Raw genomic sequence first — 19,573 nt, forward strand, 5'->3', positions numbered from 1 at the left:
ATATACACAGTTCACAACATAACATAGAATAAAATAATAAGCAATTATTAAAAACTATATCATGTACAATAAACTATGACATGCTCACCAAACCAAGGATAACACAAAAAAGAGCAAGCCCTTATTGCCATTGTGGTCCTTATTATTGGTGGCATGACAAAAAGAGGCCGACCTTAAACATAACTATGTTGACCTTAAACATAACTATGTTCATAGTAAAATAATTATTTAATGAAATAAAAAATATATATCACCGTTCAAAAGAGATCAAACTAATTATCACAGTAGTGCTCAGAAAATATGACAGGAGCTGGAAACTAAGATCAATTGATAATGTAATCAATTATTGCAACACATAGATATTTTGACAGTTGTAATTTGATGATATGAGGTATCATGAATTATCTAAATTAAATATATTGCTTAAATGTATGTTATGAAGTATGAACTAATAATTATTAAAAATAAAAACCTAAGCCGAAGTTAATATCTGCTTATTAAAAGTGAAAAGATACACATATATAAAAAATTAAATATTCATTAAATGACTTTTAATGGCAACCTTAAAGCCTTCTAACCTGTTGACCTCTGTGAGTGACTCAGGTAAAGAGTTCCAGAGTTTAATGCTGTTAAAAGAAAAGGATTTGGAACCATGACATTTGACCTTGGGTAAACAATACCCGCCCTTTTTACTAAGCCTAGTGCTGTAATTATGCATAGAATCTTGGGAAACAAAGTGTTCACTCAAGTAATCTGGAAAAAGGCCATTTCTTATTTTGAAGACATGACATAACATTATTTGATTTACTCTCATGTGAACTGGTAACCAGTTGAGGGACTTAAAGTGACATTGGTCAATATGAACTCTAGAATCAAGGTCAAGAACAAACCTAATTAACTTATTTTGACAGGTTTGTAACTTATTTCTTAAAGACTGAGTTATACTATTATACCAAACAGAACAAACATAGTCATAATGACACTGAATCAGTGACATTACAAGAAGTTTCTTCGAATGCAAAGTAAGGAAATATTTCTTGCGATAAAGGAATTTTAACCTAGAATTGGCCTTTTTCAAAAGAGACTCAGCCATTGAGCAGAAAGAAAGATTTTGGTCAAGGGTAATTCCAAGATACTTAACGGATGCTGTAGAAGCAATGGGTGTACCATTACAAGATATATCAATGCTAGATTGTGACCTCAGTTTTTGCTTGGACCCAAACACAATTGACTCAGTTTTACCTAAGTGCAATGACAACTTATTGTCGATCAACCATTGGCTAACCAAGTTCATATCATCTGTTAGTGCCTTTTCAACATCAAGTACACTTTTACCAGAAACAAGGATTCCAGAATCATCAGCATATAATAACAATTTATTTTTAACCACAGCTGACATATCATTCACGTAAATTAGAAAAAGAATGGGTCCAAGGATTGAGCCTTGGGGTACACCACAGGTTATACTGGCCTTAGAAGAAAAGGTACCGGAAACATCAACAAGCTGGTTTCTATCCGACAAGTATGATTTGAACCAGTTTAAAACGCCATCACTAAGACCGGATGCTCGAAGCTTCATGAGAAGAATTGAGTGGTCGACTGTATCAAACGCCTTCTGTAAATCTAACATAACCATGCCAACAATGTTACCTTTATCATTTTCATACCTGATAAAATCTGTTAGGTGAATTAAACAAGTATCCGTGGAGAAGCCACTTCTAAAACCTGACTGAAATTTATACAATAATTTATTAACTTTAAAATAAGATTCAACCTGGTCATAAACTACCTTTTCAAGGATTTTAGAAATAACATTTAAAATGGACACAGGCCGGTAATTACCTACAGACAATTTGTCATCCTTTTTATAGAGGGGAACAACTCTTGCCGTCTTAAGATCATCGGGGACTTGACCTTGTATGAGGGACAAATTAATGATGTGAGTTAAGGGACTAACAATAACAGAGGACCCGTCTTTGACAAAACGCGAAGGTATGCCATCTAAGCAATTAATTGATCAGTACCGTGTAAAAAATAGTAGTATCGTCCGCAATCTGGGACAATTTATGTTCAGTTCCATGAATAGTTATACCACTTAATTTCTTGTTGTCTCTCAATACAAGTGATAATACTAAGCAGCGAAGGGGATAAACATATAACATGAGATGAGATTTCCATGTCTGCAGCCCCTTGCAATCGGGAAAAAATTAGATAAGTAGCCACACTGGGAAACAGCTGATTAATAATCTTTATTTAAAACATGAAACTTACGCTTTATGTATAGACCGCAATTGAAAAAGAGTATTCTGTTCAAAAGATCATCCCAAAGAATCAAATGCTATTTCAAAGTCTAATAAGAGAAGTTACCAGAGGATCTCATTTTCTTCAGTATAGTGCATAATATCATTAATTAATATTATATTTTCGCCTATGTATATACCTTTATAAAACCAGTAAGGTCGTTTTGAATTAACTTGTCCATCAATTATTTTAATCTAATAGCTATTACTCCAGAGGCAATTTTATAAATAATATTTAAAAGAGTAATTGGGCGCCAATTGTGGATATAAAGCCTTAATTTATCTCCCATTCGAAAACAGGTTAAAATACCTTGAGTTTGTATTAAAGATACATTTCCACAATTAAAAGCTTCATTTACGGATCTTAAAATTAAAGATTTTTTCCAGAACATTTGATAAAAGTCCGCATTAAAGACAGAACATCCTATGCTTTAATTATTTGACACACTTTTTTTAAACCGTTGAAGCTCAATCGTTATGAAACCTTCGAATAAGTAACACTTATTCTGGTTTGATTTGGATGATTTATTCCTTTAACATAGTTATTAAAACCTTCACTACTTAATTCGTTTTTTTTTGCTTATAAAGAGACTGATAATATTGTAATTTTATGTTAAGAATACATTTTTGGTCAGTTAGTTCACCTTTGTCTTCATTTATAAGTTTATATATTGTTTTGTTATTGCATTTTTGTGTAGGTTGCAAAAGTATTTAGACGGCTTTTCTCCTTGCAAAGTTCACTGAAGTTTCGATCTGATCGAACAGCCGCTTTAATTTTAGCTCTGTATATCATGTATTTTCGATTTCAAATTTTCTATTTTTTCAATGCTATCATCTGAAAATTTGTCTTTTGAAATTGATTCGCCTCTTAGTTCCATAAGCAAGTTTCTTATTTCAATAAAAAGTTTATCACTAAAGGTAAACTGTAATTAACTGACAGGAGTTATATTATCATTATTGTAAATTGGTATTGCGTAGTGAAGTTGAATATCATCCATTTTTGGGGGTTATTTCCTGTTCAAAAACAATGTCTGGAAGTAGAGAATTATTATGTTTTCCAAAGACCTAGTTTGTGAGAAAAATCGCTAAAACTTAAGTTTTAAGTATTGTTATTTTCATGTTTAATGATAAATATGTCACATAATTCATGAAATGATTGTAACAAAAAAAATCTTGATAATCGTTTTGATGTTGACATTTTGTTTATTTCGATCATCGATTGCTCACAGTCTTTAACGAAATTTCAGCAGGATGTTACACTATGGCATTTGCAATAGATTGTATTGTATGCTGTAGCATAAGCAACCGATAAATATATATTATAAACTGCAGCAAAAGCAACCGATCGTTGGATAAACTGTAGCATATGCAAAGGACGATATAATAAACTGTAGCAAACGATGGTAACATAAAATTTGCAAAAGCAATCGATTGTACCATAAAATGTAAAGTTAGCATACAATGGAATTATAAACTTCGACATAAGAAAACTTTTTTTAAACTAAATCATAAGCACCAAATTGAATTATAAACTGAAGCATACGCAACCTATTGTATTATAAACTGATGTATAAGCAACCAAATGTAATATAAACTGAAACAAACGCAACCAATCGTATTATAAACTGATGCATTACTGTCTGCTGTTTTCATGTTGTTTTCATGTATTTTAGGTGTTCATTTTTTGTTCTCATTGAATCTTCAATCGTATGTTGTCAACAAAACAGAGCATAGACACAATGTATAATATTTACATAATAGTTAAACATTGGCCTTTAGTAGAATGTGTATAATTTGTATATATTGATTTTGAAGAAAAGGCCCTTAAACGAGATACTGTAATGAATTGTATTCAAGTCATACGATGAGGTTTATTTCCAGGCTATTGACAATATGTATGCTCATAGTTTGTGTTTTATCTATACATGTTTTAATAGTACAACTCAAAGACCAACCAACCGCCTTAACACTTATTTGCACGTTTTTTGCTTCACAATAATTGCAGGAAAGTACTAATATCTTCTTGCACACTATCAGGTATATTTCAGTGGTGTCTGTGGTCGTAAAACTATGGAATTAATGAACCATTTTACCTTGATCTGGGAGTATGAAATGACGATACTGAATCTGAACACTATATAACACATTAACTATTTATTAATTGTATTTGACATCAAAAGGATGACTCGTTTACATCATTTTATTGAAGTTCGACCGCTCTTTTTCACATTCATGATCGTCACCACAAATATATTTTTGTGAATAAAAGCCCACTATCCTACATAAGAAACCGCTGTTGCATGAAACAGTGCTGTTGATGTCTTTGTTTAGTTATTCCGAGCTCGTCTAATAAAAAATGTGTCAGAACATATTAATGATTGGTGTTTTCCTTTCAAAATTAGTGATCTTATATTCTACTTGATCAAATATATTTGTCCCGAAAGAATGACGTTTTAGTTATAAATGTATAGGGCTGAGGTTAAACACTCTGTGTGTTTGTAGTATGATTTTTAGCGAGTTATCTAATAATAACTAAGTTTTTCACATTTTTATACTATAAACTCTAGTTGCCCTAAACAAGGACATGGGTGTTTTATATCCCCAAGTCTATACTGGGTGACATATTGTTCTTGTCCTGTCTATGTGTTGGTTGTTGGTTTGTTTGCGTTAAACTTTAACATTGGCAATAACTTTTGCAATATTGAAGATAGCAACTTGATATTTGGCATGCATGTGTATCTCATGGTGCCTTAGATTTTGAGTGGTGAAAGGTCAATGTCAAGGTCATCCTTCCAAGACAAAGGTAAAATATATGGGGGTGGACATAGTGTTTCACAAACACATCTTATTTTTATTTGTATTGATACTATCAAATGTGTAAAGAAGGCAAATAAAATCATATCGCGGAGAATAAAAATACTTAATGCATGGAAATAGGAGGAATTATATAGAAATATATGTAATCATAATTTTTTAATATAATGCAGTTCAATGGCAATGGCAATTGCATTAACCATTCGATGACATATAACCAGAAAAATAATAATTACAAACACAGACAAATTGAACGGTAATCATCAGCGTGCCTGTAGTAAGAGAATGATACACTTTCCGATGGCAAAATCAATACCATTGAGGCAAACTACACCAAACAGTGGTCCCCAAATTGGGGAATTGGGGAATTGTCCGCAATGAATATTGGTCCATTGAACAAAAGCTTCTGGGACTGTGAACAAGTTTCTTAGATTTGTGTGCGTGTTATGTAGCTTGGGAACAAATAAAATTAAACGGTGGTATGATTTAATGGTGGTTCATTTTATTTTCCGACAAATGTATTCATCGTTTAAACTTATTTTAGCTGTTCAATGTAAAGATAGTATTTGATGATATATGATTTAATGGTCGTATATAGAGATCATGAAATTTTTTAGGGCGTGTGTTCATCTTTGGAACGTATTGTAGTTGTACAACGTAAAAGTTTTGTCTTAGGAAAGATGCAGGAATGTGCAATGAATAATGGTCACTATTAAAACATATTTAAGTTGTAAAACATAAATATATGTAGGAATTGATTTTATGTTGTATTCGATTGTACGGAATGGATTGAAACTCGACTGAAGTAACGCAGTTATCGGGGCATAATAATTTGCTGATGAAGTTAACAAATTCCAACTAATTAATCCGATGCCAAATCCCTTCTTCGGTATTTCAGGACAAACTGAAATATGTTCCGTCAGTGATGCGTAATTGTATGCATGCATGGAAATTAAGTTATCCATTTGCGTCAGACACATGATTCAATTACTGTAACTATCCGTATATTCCAGTGTAAGTGATTAACATTAATAATAGATTACATAACGAGTTTTCGCAATTAACGGGATTTTATGGCACAGACGAAAGCAGAAAAATCTTTCAACTCAAACACTCACGCGCACGTGTGAACTATAATTCATTCGGCATCTGACTGGTTTCATTTGGAAATAGTCTACTGAAAAGATAGTGTCTACTTTGTCGAATTAATGTAGTTGAGCATTATATTTTCATACAGAAATAGTTGTGTCATGCATCTTAGTAGCAGGCTATATGTTGTGTATAAAAAGTTAAACTTCATATTAAGTTAAAGGAATGTTGTTGAATGTATTGAAACCAAATTATATATATGTTGAATTTATTCAAAGAGATGTATACTTATTAATGTAATACGTAAAACAAAAATAGCAGCGTGTTGGTGTGATTATGAAAATAAACAAAGGGAAACTGGTTATGATATTGCAGTTGCATTATATAATTTTTAACACGTTCTGAGAAGTATTGAAACAAGCTAATTATTTTTTGTTTCAACTAGAAGAGTTGTATACAATAGTTTGAAATATTGTGTTCGGCTTGGATATACAAACGACTTAAACGTCGTATAAAATAAATAAATGCTTGGTGGCGATAGGTATTTTGGTGTAGACAAAACACATGTTTGCATTTACTTGAGAAAAACCGTGTGAACAATTGAGCTTGGTGGCGTTATTTGTTTTAAAAAAAGTACATTACTAAACATATAATCAAAACGCCGTATTGGAAAATTACCAAATATATATATTGTATTGATTGAATTATTTCGTGAAGACGAGTCAACAAACTTGGATGGCTTATATCCAAATCACCATGGAAACGACACTGTTACTCTTTCTGGTACTGGTGTTGACCGCACAAGGACAGACGAACGTGAACGTGCCTGCGGAAAAGTGCGTGTTCCAGTACGACATGAGTAACCGCGTTAAGATAACGTGCGGACACGGGGCGGTGCTACACATCGTCGACCAGCACGGTACCACCCTGCTCACGGGTGAGACGAGCAACGTCGAGGACACGCCCGTCGTTTTTCAGCTAAACAGGTGGGTGCAGTTTTGCTTATATAATATTTTGTGTTTAAAAAAAAAATTCATTCTTAGCAAAAAGCCAGCTAGGCGGATAGTATCGTTTCGAATTAGCCTGTGGAAATGCACAGGCTCATCTTGGACGACACTTTATGCATATGCATTTAACCCCTTTATCTCAGAGCACGGTCCATATATAATTCGTTTAATCTTCGTTGTTCAGGAACAGTTTCCTACACAATCAATCCGAGTTGTAAGCTAGATTTGTGTTTTCAACTGATCAACACGTCAGGACACGCATTAAACAAAGTAAATAACAGCCGCTTACAAAAAAAACAGTTTAATTTATTTCAAACACACAAGCATACAAATAACATAATTGTATCATTTCTCTCAATATACTTTTTAATTGACGACATATTGCTTTGTCTAAGTTCAGCACCAAACGTGCAAACTTCAAATTATTCAGTTATCCGTGAGATTGCATGGGCGATATTTTGTTTAGATTTGGTATGAATTATTTAGATAATGGTGTATAATATACGATGAATTAAATTTTCATTCAAGCTAAGAATTATCACACAATTAAAGTCCATAAATTCAACTGATATTTACAAAAAACTAATTAAAAAGAAATAAGAAACATGTCTTCTCGTATGAATGTTTAACATGTATTTTTTATGTTGGTCTTTGCGCACGAACAAAGAACGCCATAAATACATTTAAACAATACCGTTTGAAAAAAAAGTTTTAATTTAAACATACCCAAAATACAATGTGACTCAATAAATAACTATATTAGGATTTAAAAAATTAAGTTTCAAACATAAGCATATCTGTTCCATAAAGAAACTAAGTCAATGTTTATGCAAACATTATGGACAATACACAAAATATCCCAAATCATTTAAGAATGGAAACGGAGACGTGACAATTTATTTGTAGTTTATACTGCACCGCTCGAAATAACATTCACAAAAACAAGTTCCGCAGAATTCCAAGACAGTATAGGAATTACTGATGAGAGAATTGAATCAAAGGTAAAATGGGAAAGCACGCGAGAAACAACAACACACCAACGAACAAATTCAATTAAGCAAATGTGTTTGACCGTCAACTTTACAAAACAGTCCTGGTTGTGACTTATTGTGATTTATTGTGGTTTCGTACAAATGGCTTCAATCAATCGAAATATCGGCAACTTGCCAATCGCCCTTTTAGTAAGTAGATTGTGTATTGTACGTTTAACATAGTGATTGTTCTCAACTTCTGTCATATGCTTCTTTATCAACTTACAATAACACATATGCGATTTTAAAATTCAGCATCATACACGGTTCTGAAGTTGTCACTAAATGGTCAACATTTTTGGTTATTTAGTTAAAGGTTTCAAGGCTTAATGGCATAAAGATTTTCAGTTAATTTTTCGCCAATTCATATTGATATGGTGTCCTGCGCCCGTAATCAAAGTTTACGAACTTATAGAATAATTATGGCGTTTGATCATATTCTTTTACAATCATCAAATTAGACGTGCAATTTACATATATTTTAAAACAGAAGTTTATTTCGATGCATTCTTAATTGAAAAATAAACATTAGTTTCAACGGCAACATTTTAAGTTCCGACATCATCTGCAATGGCATCCACGTTTGACACAAATGTTGCATAAACTAAAAAAAGTCATCTAATGTACTTATTCCCATCGCTATTATATTTGGAAAAGTGTAACAAAGTTGTAATATAAAGAAAAAAACTTTGAATAAAAAAGTTTTTCTACCGCGGGATTAAAGAGAATGACCTACCACTACACAAGAGAGTCCTTAAATACGATTTTTCAAGTGTTAAGATAAATTTCTTTCTATGATTTTGCCCTGAAAATTGCAAAATGACGGATATGCATGGCAAATGGTCGAGTTTCAGTCCATACATGCACTTACGGACGCACGCACGCACACCCATCCGACCGAATTTATGACATCTATAACGACTTACTACAAGCGGACTGTATCAAAGTTACAGTGTCACTTTCCTCGAAATAGATCTGCTCATACTATGTGAGTACAAAAAATACGATAATTACGTCAATAAACTCGTATACAATATACATGTACATTTTGCGTGTAGCGTGTGATATTATTGTCATTTTGTTTTGTTTTTTCACGCACATGATTTTATCTTTATTTAGTTTTTGTTTTAATAAAATGTTAATGATGGCCTTGTCCTGCCTATCGCTTTCTGCCATGTCCGTTCATTGTATCGTCTAACAAAATACACTAGTCGGGTGCGAGTTCAGTTGAGGCGCGTTCTGAGAAAACTGGGCTTAATGCATGTGCGTAAAGTGTCGACACTTTCCGCCTTAACTGGATTTTCGTGTAGAAGAGACTTCATTTAAACGAAAATACAATAACAGCGGAAATTGTCGTCCCTGATTAGCCTGGGTGGACTGCACAGGCTATTCTGGGACGACACTTTACTCACAAGCATTATGCCCAGTTTTATCAGAACGCGACTCAGTTAATCACGTTATCTACGCCTCAATGCCACTTTCTCTTACTGTAATTAAGATGCACGGTCTCACAAATTGAACTTCTTGTCCTACAATATGTTTCCTCCTGAGATGTTTGTTGCTTGTCCTGTGACAGCTCACAATTACCTTTGACGTTAAATGGTGTCGTATTATTGTTTCCTCTAAATTGGTTTTGTATGATTGTCAGTTTCCATTAAAAGTCAACGTATATTTGTTTGTTTTATTGCCAATCTAATTCCACACTGTTTAACTGTTTTTCAAAATCCTTAAAAAAACGAATTAAAATTATCACACAAATGAATTTAATGCTCATGTTTTACCTCTATTGTTACCTTAACAAAATCTTACTTGACGGATTTTTTTTTATTAATAGTTATTTGTATTTTACGAAAGAAATATATACATTCATCTAAAAATCAACTCCTCCACCCTCCAATAGGTAGGAAGAATTCGTTCACGATAACTTTTTCCAATCATGATGTCATTTTTATAATTTCAAAAATAAAGACATTTCAAGTAAAATCAATTTGAAACCTTTTTAAAATGCCAACTGACACACACAACGACATAGAAGAATTTTTATAATCATGAAAAAAGTTGTCAGTTTTATGTAACATCCATTTAATTTGCAATCTAGAAAAAAAAAATCAAATAGCAAAAATATTTCAAGACAAAGCATCATTGAGAACGATAAAGCCATGTCAAAAGTTATCATTCGTCGGCATTTTAAACCTTATTTTACGTTTCTAAATAATTAACTAAAAAACAAAAGTTTAACTATTGTGTTTTTATTTCACAATTTTGCATATTCACCTGCATGAGTTTCTGTCTTCACCATCAAAATATATCTTTATTAATATTTGAATAAATACATGCAGTTTTCTTTCTTCACCATCGAAATATATTGTATTTTAATATTTGCTTAACACGCAATTTTCCTTCTTCACAATCGAAATATATCGTATGTTAATATTTGATTAACAAACAATTTCTATCTTTTTTACCATCTAAATATATCGTTTATTAATATTTGATTAACACGCAGTATTCTTTCGACACATTCAAATCACACTTTCATAGCCGCGTCATGCGAACATGGGTCCTATGGCGTTCCGACCAGCGTAGCTCAAGCCTAGCCTGCGCATTTGCGGAGTCTACTCAGAGGCGATGCTGTCCGCTAAAAATCGATCAACGTTTTATGATCTTATTATGTATCTCCTGACCAGACTGCAAGATGAGCAGGCTTGGTGGGCGCATATGACATAAGACCCATTTAAGCATGACGCTGGTCTTTAAAAATCTGATTGCGTATTGTAAATAGCACATTTGAGCACAATTCTATTATATCTGAAATTAAATTCAAAATAGCGAATATATCAAACACGCAAATTTGGGTTAGCCACTGCCAGACTTGCTGATCGAGTACGGCAAAAATGTGTGGTTAGATAATAAAACGATTTCCCTCTTATCGTGACCCTATACTATTTCGGTAGTGTTTGTTTTCTCATCTTGAAAACAAAACTGTGTTTATCGATAGTCAATTATGTCTTCCCTGGCGATTTAGTGACCGATTACAAACCCTGAAATTCTGCGAGATGGATTTTAACGCTGAATTGTAACTGGGCCACAATTTGTGTCTTTTTGAAGTTTGAATATGCAGCGAGTAGTCCGGAATTTCTTACACTGAAAAGTGTTCCATCCTTTACGCTGTGCACAGACACAGTGATGTAGCCAAAGCTCAGAGAATGCCTCTCGACTCGGCCAATTAATATTCGAATGTATGCATTCGTGTCTGCTGTCGTGATTTCAGGGTAATTTAAGGTCTTATTGTACATTTTTAATTTGTATATGGTGTCAAAAAAGTTTTGTAAAGGGAATTTCCATCGTGAAATTATTAAGTATTCGATATTCCAACAATGTTCATTTCATATAATGGTGAATGCAAATTTGACTTTATATTAACTGGTTCTCATTTTACCGTTTTCATCGTATTTTCTATGCTTTCAGAACATATATTAAAGGACATGCTGTTGTAATTTTATCTAAGTTATCTCTATAACATAAATAGGAGGATAAACAATGCACACACATATCGACCTGCTCGCTAAGACACACTCCTTATAAAATTTAATGGGTTATTTCAAACTTGCGATAATAAAGCTATAACCTAATTTTAAAAAATAAGTTGCGTCTAAGATTTAGCAATTTTAAACAACTTCCGTGCCTTCAGCGCTTTGATTTCTTCCGCTGACAGTCAAAGACTGCTTCGCTCGAGTAAACGCATATATTTGTTTATAATGCATAATTGTATCTCTATCTTTCAAGGTCCAGTATTGCTTCTCTAAACGACGAGGCCAAAAGAGCATCGAAGAAGCTTATAGAAGCCAACAAGCTTCTCAAGAAAGTAAGGGAGGACCTTTCCGTCCAGATCACTAATCTCATCAACCTTACCAGCCTCCTTCAGAAAGGGGACGAGGAGCTGAAAAACGACTTCAACACCATCAGACGTCACGAGCTGACGTCACCGCTCGTGCGCGAGGCAATTATTGCAGGTGGGTATATGTGTCGGAATATGCGGATTATATTTAGGCTTGTTGGACATAGCATTTTAATTAACGAAAGTACGAGTCATGTACCGCTACTAATAAACTTGTAATAAATATTCATTCTATTTTAAGAGTACGATATTATGTTCAATAGTTTAATTAAAGCGAGATATTGTCAAATATTTATGAATTTATACAAAATGTGTAGATAAAACTTGTTAAACATATATTTCAATATAAATAAAAATAACAGTTAAAAACAACATGTGTCGAAAAATGTGAAATAATCCAGATATTTAATTCTGAAATCGAAATTGTCTGCACAGACGAATTTGCCAGCATGTATATCATGCATGTACGATGTGAATCAAAATTTAGTTTTAGTGCAGATTCGTTCATACGACACACAGTCACAATTTTGTTTTACGGATCATTTTCATTTCCTGCAACGATATTTATTCATACGACACACGAACACTAACTCCGATCCTAATAAAAAGACGAATGGTACGGTTATTTTAGGAAAATATGTACGAAATATCTTCGTCACAATCGGCTCGGGGCGCTAATTTGTCTTTGCTGCATTTTATGAAATTTGTCTTAAATGTATAATTTTTCTTGCCTATTCTGTGTTATTGCAACATATTTTTTATCAATATATTACAATTAAACACACATAAAAATCGTATAATCTCGCTATACATGTAGTAGACATTCGTTTAAACAATCCGAAGAAATAAACTCCATAATGTTTTCGTATGTCCCTCCGGTGCGTGTTACTCAAACAATTACTATTTTTATTTGACATAACACTTTTTCAAAACAGACTGCCAAGAATGTGGAAAACAATAATAAAAGTGAGACATAAAGTTCTTATATAAATAAAACAATGAGCACTTTCCAATAATAAAACAGGTTTTTGTTCAGTATAGCGTATGAATCCAAACTTGAATGTGTGCAGAGATGCCTAGGTTACAGCCCAAATCATCAGCAATTCAATGAATAATAGAAAGCATGTCGCCATTGTCCGTACGGTTGGTTTTATTGTCGACAGTTGTTATATACATAATTTTAGGTAAGAATATTCGTTATTGTTTGTAACCTGATAAATATTATTGAGTTTATCATGGCTGTTTATTTTGTCGTTTATTTTGTCATTAGGACAATGACAAAATAAACAGCCATGAGGAACTCAACGCTATATCTCTGATATATTCCAATGGAACACTGAGTTTTCGTGCAATTTACCAAACTTTACAATCCTACATTTAACGCATAAATCATAAAGACTACTAGCCGTTAACTGTCTGTTGTTAACATAAACATAACCCAACGGCATGTAACAGCAGCGGTGTTGAAAAAGATAAAACATGTCATGCACTTTGTCTTATGGCCTGAACGGTTCTGGATAAAATAGCTCGATAAAAAATATACCACCTCTAAGGTTGTTTTGCAAAAAAATCTAACCCAGCGAAACATTTCACATTCAATTTTACACAGACGCATATGCATATAAGACATTAAAATAACGCCATTAATCTTAAATGTAAAGTAACAGCTAAAATATTTGAACATTATGCCGCAATCAAACATTAAGAAACCCAATTTGGACTTTCTTATGAATAACGCCCTTTCAAAATGTCTGAAAAGCTATAGAATAAAAAAGTGTGCCCGTTAAATAACAAAGCAGCCCAGAACGCGAATTTGTAGACATCGGAAAACTTATGTCAATACAAAATTGGAAAATTATTTTAAATTCAAAGGTTTAGAGAAATGATATAGCTGACCTTAGTTTATCCAGAACGCACTGTAGAACGTTAACCCTTTGCATGCTGGGAAATTTGTCGTCAGCTGAATTTCTAAAATTAGCATTTTCTTTTCAAAGAATACTTTTAGAATAGCAAACAGTTTGGATCCTGATGAGACGCCACGTTTTGTGGCGTCTCATATGGATCCAAACTGTTTGCAAAGGCCTTCAAAATTCGATTCCAGCACTGAAAGAGTTAAACATGGATTCCATAATACAATAAGAAGTAACTCTACTGCTAGTCGACGCTAAAGACTAAAGACTAAATATATGTAAACATTACAGATTGCAAAACGAAACATTGAATACTACAACTCGAATACACCTGCTGTATTATTCTCAAATACAAGCAAAGAAAAAATACAGATGCGGTTACACACTTTCCGCAAAAACTTGATTTTTGTGATAAATAGACTTAAAAAAAAGAAAAATATCATAGAATAGCAAACTGCACAGGCTAATCTGGGACGACACTTAACGCATATCTTTTACAGCGCTTCAAAACCAGTACAACTTTCTTCGAATGGGCCTGTTGTCCCAGAACACCTACCTGAACGAGCTGATTCGTACTACTTCCCGTCTGACCACAGCTATCATGAAGACTACAAGAGGCGCCAAAGGGGTGGGCGAGATACTGGACCTCCGCGCGGACGCCATGAACCAGACGTTGTACAACATCACTAAACTCATGCCGGGCGGATTCGGACATGGTGCGTTCTTTGGAGAAAATACAGGTAGGAGAGATCGGCTGATTAAATAATCATTTAATATACTGACCTAGATAGACGGTTATACCCAAGTTAGTGATGAAATGATAACTAACGTAACGGCTTTTCTTTCGTTAAAAAGAGTGAAATAGATCCTATACATTCCTTATGAAGATAGACTTTACTATAAGTTTAAAAATGTGATAATACAGCAACGAAATTTATTTCATTTTAAAATTGATTACTCCATGAATACATAATAATAACAAACAGTAAAATGTTAAAAGCAAAAATAAAGAAAACGATAAAGAGCAGACACATCATAAAATAAAACACTCGATATAGAATGGAGGTGCCGTATCTTTCTCTGACAAATGGTATCAATTGTCCCATATAAATCGGTCAAATCAAAACAATTTTTTACCAAAACCTCTTCCACGTTCAGATGGATTGTTCCTAGATAGATATCGACAAGCTTTCGCGATATCAGCTTTCTTTATAAATCACTGTATGATGTTTCCGACTGACGTTGCGAACCTTTATTGGCACTTGGATGCGAGTTCGCTTGCCAAGATATGTGTTTCACTGATTTGTTCTGATTATTAGGTCTTAAGTGAAGATAGATCTAATCAATCAATGGAAAATATTTTCCTAAAACGTATAAGTATATTTAAATTTAAAAAGGGAAATGCATATTTCGACATTTAAAAACTTAGAAATTAACAATATTTAAATGAAATAAAATAATGAGTTTATCGTTTAGATATATTGTTCTTGAAAACAATCACATAATTGCCACATAAAGTATATTTTTAAGAATTTCAATCGATAATCGAAAGAAAAATATAAACATCACTTTTAAATAATGAACAGGTTTTCTTAAAATTTATTTCTTTTGTCATTTATTGTTAATTTCCTTTTAAAAATAGATATATATTTTTTCATGAAATATGCGTTGTCATACTTGTAGTTTACGAGTGCAAAACTAAATTTTATTAAAAAATGTAATGTTTTATAATATTGTGACATAGATTATCATCACATTAAATATTTAACCCTTTCTACTCCCTTCGACAAAATGTCTAGTAATATAGTAAATGGAATGTTATACAACTACTATTTGTAATTAGTATAAGCAATATATTGACCAATAAGAAAACGTGTGCTCGCTTTTTATTTCACTTAAAGGGGCCTTTTCATAGATTTTGGCATGTTTGAAGTTTGTCATTAAATGCTTCATAATGATAAATGTAAACATTAGATTTAAAAAGCTCCAGTAAAAAATCAAGAATAAAATTTAAAAAAAGAAAAAAAGGTAACCCTTAGCAGAACTCGAACCACTGACCCCTGGAGTCCTGGAGTAAAAACTCTGCGCATTAGACCTCTCGGCCATCCTTCCTTATACAAAAATGTATTTTATACTTGATATAATCGATCCTTGTAGTTTCACAAAATATAACGACAACAACAGAACTCTCAAAATTATTTAATCGTTTCGCGTTGCAACGCTTTATAATTTTTAGGTTTTTAAATCGTCAAAAGATGCATATAAAGGCTATTTTACAGCATGGTAAATGTTCAGTATTACGGTTTCCTCACAAATAACATAAATAAAAAGAAAATTTGCGAATATGAAACAACTTTTTTCAATTTTGTCAATTTACCAAAACGTGAAAAGGCCCCTTTAATACTTACACTCGTTTTACGTTCAATATTTGGTATGTTTTTGCCATTGCAATGAAACGCACGCTTTTATACATCGTCGTTGATCAGGGATGCAAATGTTCTCTCGTGTTTCTCGTCATGTTGACATTGTTCTTTCTTAGAAATTGGTACACATTGAAAAGCTTATTCATTATACAATATATTTTGGAGTTAGTTAATCACAATTTTAAATCCCATTAAATTACAGTGTTTTGCCCACAAGAACTTAAGAAGATCAGCGATAAAGGCACGAGCGTGGTGTGCGGAGTGGAGCAAGGGCAGATCATGGTGGACCCGTATACGCCTGATAAAATCTGGGTCATGTATGACTATGTGAACATCAATGAAATCTCTGAGTATAACTCTCTGAAAAGTAAGTGAGTCAGTACTCGCACACATATACGACCTTTTGGAAATTATGTTATGACTTTTTAGTATTTTACCAGCTTAAATAACACATTTCTTAGAATGGAAATATTGTAATACTTTATAAGTAGCTCCACTAATACAAGTATACAGAAACATAATTTGTGCTTCGGATTTAATAAATTATTGAGTTAATTTCGTCTGTTGACGAAATTCTCGAATTTTCAAGGAAATGTTTAGAAATTAGGTTTTTATATACTCTCATGACCCACAAATATAGATCGTTAACATCCCGTCTCTCTTGCCTGAAAACATTTCATAAATATTTACTGATCATATCATGTGTTTCTGGTAATCGGCGTGCATACCAGCGTCAATAAGCGTCAATTGTCCGTTGTGATTCTTTTACAATCTATCCTCATGCTAGTAAAAGACGAAATAGTTTAAACATTATCTTGTGCAAAATACAGCATTAAATAAACGATTACATTATATACGTAAAAAACTATTTTCACTTATAGTATGTTAAATTAGGCTTTAATCGTCCAAAACAAATACGAACATAATATGTTTTAGGTCTAAAGTTTGAACTTGTGGACAAGACGTACAAGCTGCCCTTTTCGTGTGTCGGTACAGGCCATGTGGTGTTTCGACAGAAACTGTACTGTCAGAAGATGTTCACAAACAAGATCGTCATGTACAGTCTGAAGGACACCCGTTTGTTGATGGATAAACAGCTAGATCACGTGGGAGTCCAGGACACATATCCGTACCAATGTGGGAAAAACACCGATCTGGATTTTGCCATCGACGAGACTGGCCTGTGGCTCATCTATGCAACGAACTCCTCCAAAGGCCACATTGTTATCAGCAAACTGAACGAAGATGACATGTCTTTTGAAAAGACATGGGTGACCGATATTAGGAAGAGAGACGTAGGGAACGCTTTTATAATTTGTGGCGTATTGTACGTAACGGCTTCCTATGACAAAGTGCCGACGTATGTGAAATATGTGTTTGATACGAACAACGTCAAAGGAAATGTGCTTGAGAGCACTGTTCTTCCGTTCCGTAATGCGGTCAGTGGCGATTATGCACGCGTGTATGCCTTGGACTACAGCCCGTCGGACAAGGCGCTCTACTCATGGAATAATGGCCGCGTGGAAGTATTCCCTGTTTCGTTTATCGATGCAAACGATCCTTAAGTAGGAGAAAAGATAGTGTTGCATTGTTTTGCAGCCATTGTATTTATTTGTATAAAATAGAAACAAATGTTCTAGAATACAGTTTCAAGGTAACAATATTTATTCAAATCATTATACAATTTAGTGTTAAACTTTCAAAATGTGTCATAATGAAGTAAACATTCTGCACGTAAGTACCCTCCCCCCCTATATTAATACTATTTTTAAGAAAAGTTAAAGATAAAAGCTTTTAAAAAATATAAATGCATTTTTAATCTAAAAAACTCGATACGTATCACATGTAAGTTGTTCGGGTTTTAACAATTGATTCCTGCTTCTTATAGTTGAGCGTAACCGCATTCGGGCATGTTTTCCACTGAAGTCTCCATTATTACAGGAAAACTTTTTTGTTAAATTAAATTGTAATATGTTCTCTCGAATACGTAGACTTGTTTCGTTTATTATTTTCTATTTCTATAACGTATGCACATAATGGAACGGTGTAAATAATGTTTTCATTTATATTGAAGAGTGCATGTTCATTTTGCTAAAATAATGAATCAATAAGTATTGAGCCTTTTTGCAAAAAAATCGTTGTTTTCACCTTACGTATGCAAAGGAGTAAATACTTTATTTTAAAGTATAAATGTAAGTGTTTCTGTCTTCTATTTTCTTAGCGTGTGTGCGTGTGAGTTACTAAGCGTGCGTGCGTGGTGTGTGCTTGCGTGTTTTGTATGTGTGTTTTAAATATAGCTGATTTTTTAAATTTATGTAGATCAAGTCATATATTCTTGTTGTCATAAACAATTTTATACCATTACAGTGGTAGAAGTTGTAACTGTTGTAAATAAATAAATAAATAAAATGCTATATATATATATATATATATATATATATAATTATATATATATATATATATATATATATATATATAACTTTATTTATTTATTTATATTTATTTATAAATATATTTTTATAATATGTTATAACATATTATGTCAATATATAATACAGATTCTACTACTACTAATAATAATATTAATTCATAATATTTTTTTTAAGTATCATAAATAGTATCATGATAATAATCATTATTATTATTGTATTAATATGTAGACATGCAATTTGCATTAACCATATATCCTTATGAATTCTGATATCATTTTTGCATGCGTGATAATACCCAATCATTTCAACTCCAGCACTACTTAGTATGATATGTTTCATTCTAAAGGGATGTATTAACATTGTAAATGCAATAATAAGCTATGCGTATGATTATTTATATTGGATTAAAAAGAAAAGCATTTATTTTAATATTAAGGAATCTGCGTCTTGCAACTTACATGCATATGTAAGTTTATTAATTTGATGTATGATAAGTAATTCAAATTTATTTTTGAAAACTTGTTCACATGGTTTTTTTATTAATCAAAAATTTGTCTAACCGCAACAAGTTAATTTGTTGAATAAAACATTTATGTTGTTGGTGATGTTTTTTATCTTGCAGAACATCTTAGTACTCATGAAGTCAAAATACATAAGATTTGTAGGGAC

General features: G+C 32.7%; 1 protein-coding gene across 1 annotated transcript; it reads left to right on the plus strand.

Moving 5' to 3' along the window:
- The first annotated feature begins 6,367 nt into the window (after nt 1–6,367).
- LOC127870720 (uncharacterized) lies at nt 6,368–18,854 on the plus strand. The gene is made up of 5 exons (XM_052413161.1): nt 6,368–7,189; nt 12,028–12,254; nt 14,550–14,789; nt 16,675–16,839; nt 17,409–18,854. The coding sequence occupies exons 1-5, from the start codon at nt 6,939–6,941 to the stop codon at nt 18,035–18,037; spliced, it is 1,512 nt and encodes a 503-aa protein (XP_052269121.1). The 5' UTR covers nt 6,368–6,938; the 3' UTR covers nt 18,038–18,854.
- Nucleotides 18,855–19,573: the final 719 nt, after the last annotated feature.

This window comes from Dreissena polymorpha, chromosome 1 (assembly GCF_020536995.1).
Source record: "Dreissena polymorpha isolate Duluth1 chromosome 1, UMN_Dpol_1.0, whole genome shotgun sequence".
Classification (NCBI taxonomy): domain Eukaryota; kingdom Metazoa; phylum Mollusca; class Bivalvia; order Myida; family Dreissenidae; genus Dreissena; species Dreissena polymorpha.

Excerpts from the sequence above, each read along its gene's own strand:
- LOC127870720 (XM_052413161.1), top strand. The coding sequence starts at position 6,939 with ATGGCTTATATCCAAATCACCATGGAAACGACACTGTTACTCTTTCTG. Across the intron at positions 12,255-14,549 it reads GCGCGAGGCAATTATTGCAG|CGCTTCAAAACCAGTACAAC; the intron begins GTGGGTATATGT and ends TATCTTTTACAG. Across the intron at positions 14,790-16,674 it reads GTTCTTTGGAGAAAATACAG|TGTTTTGCCCACAAGAACTT; the intron begins GTAGGAGAGATC and ends ATTAAATTACAG.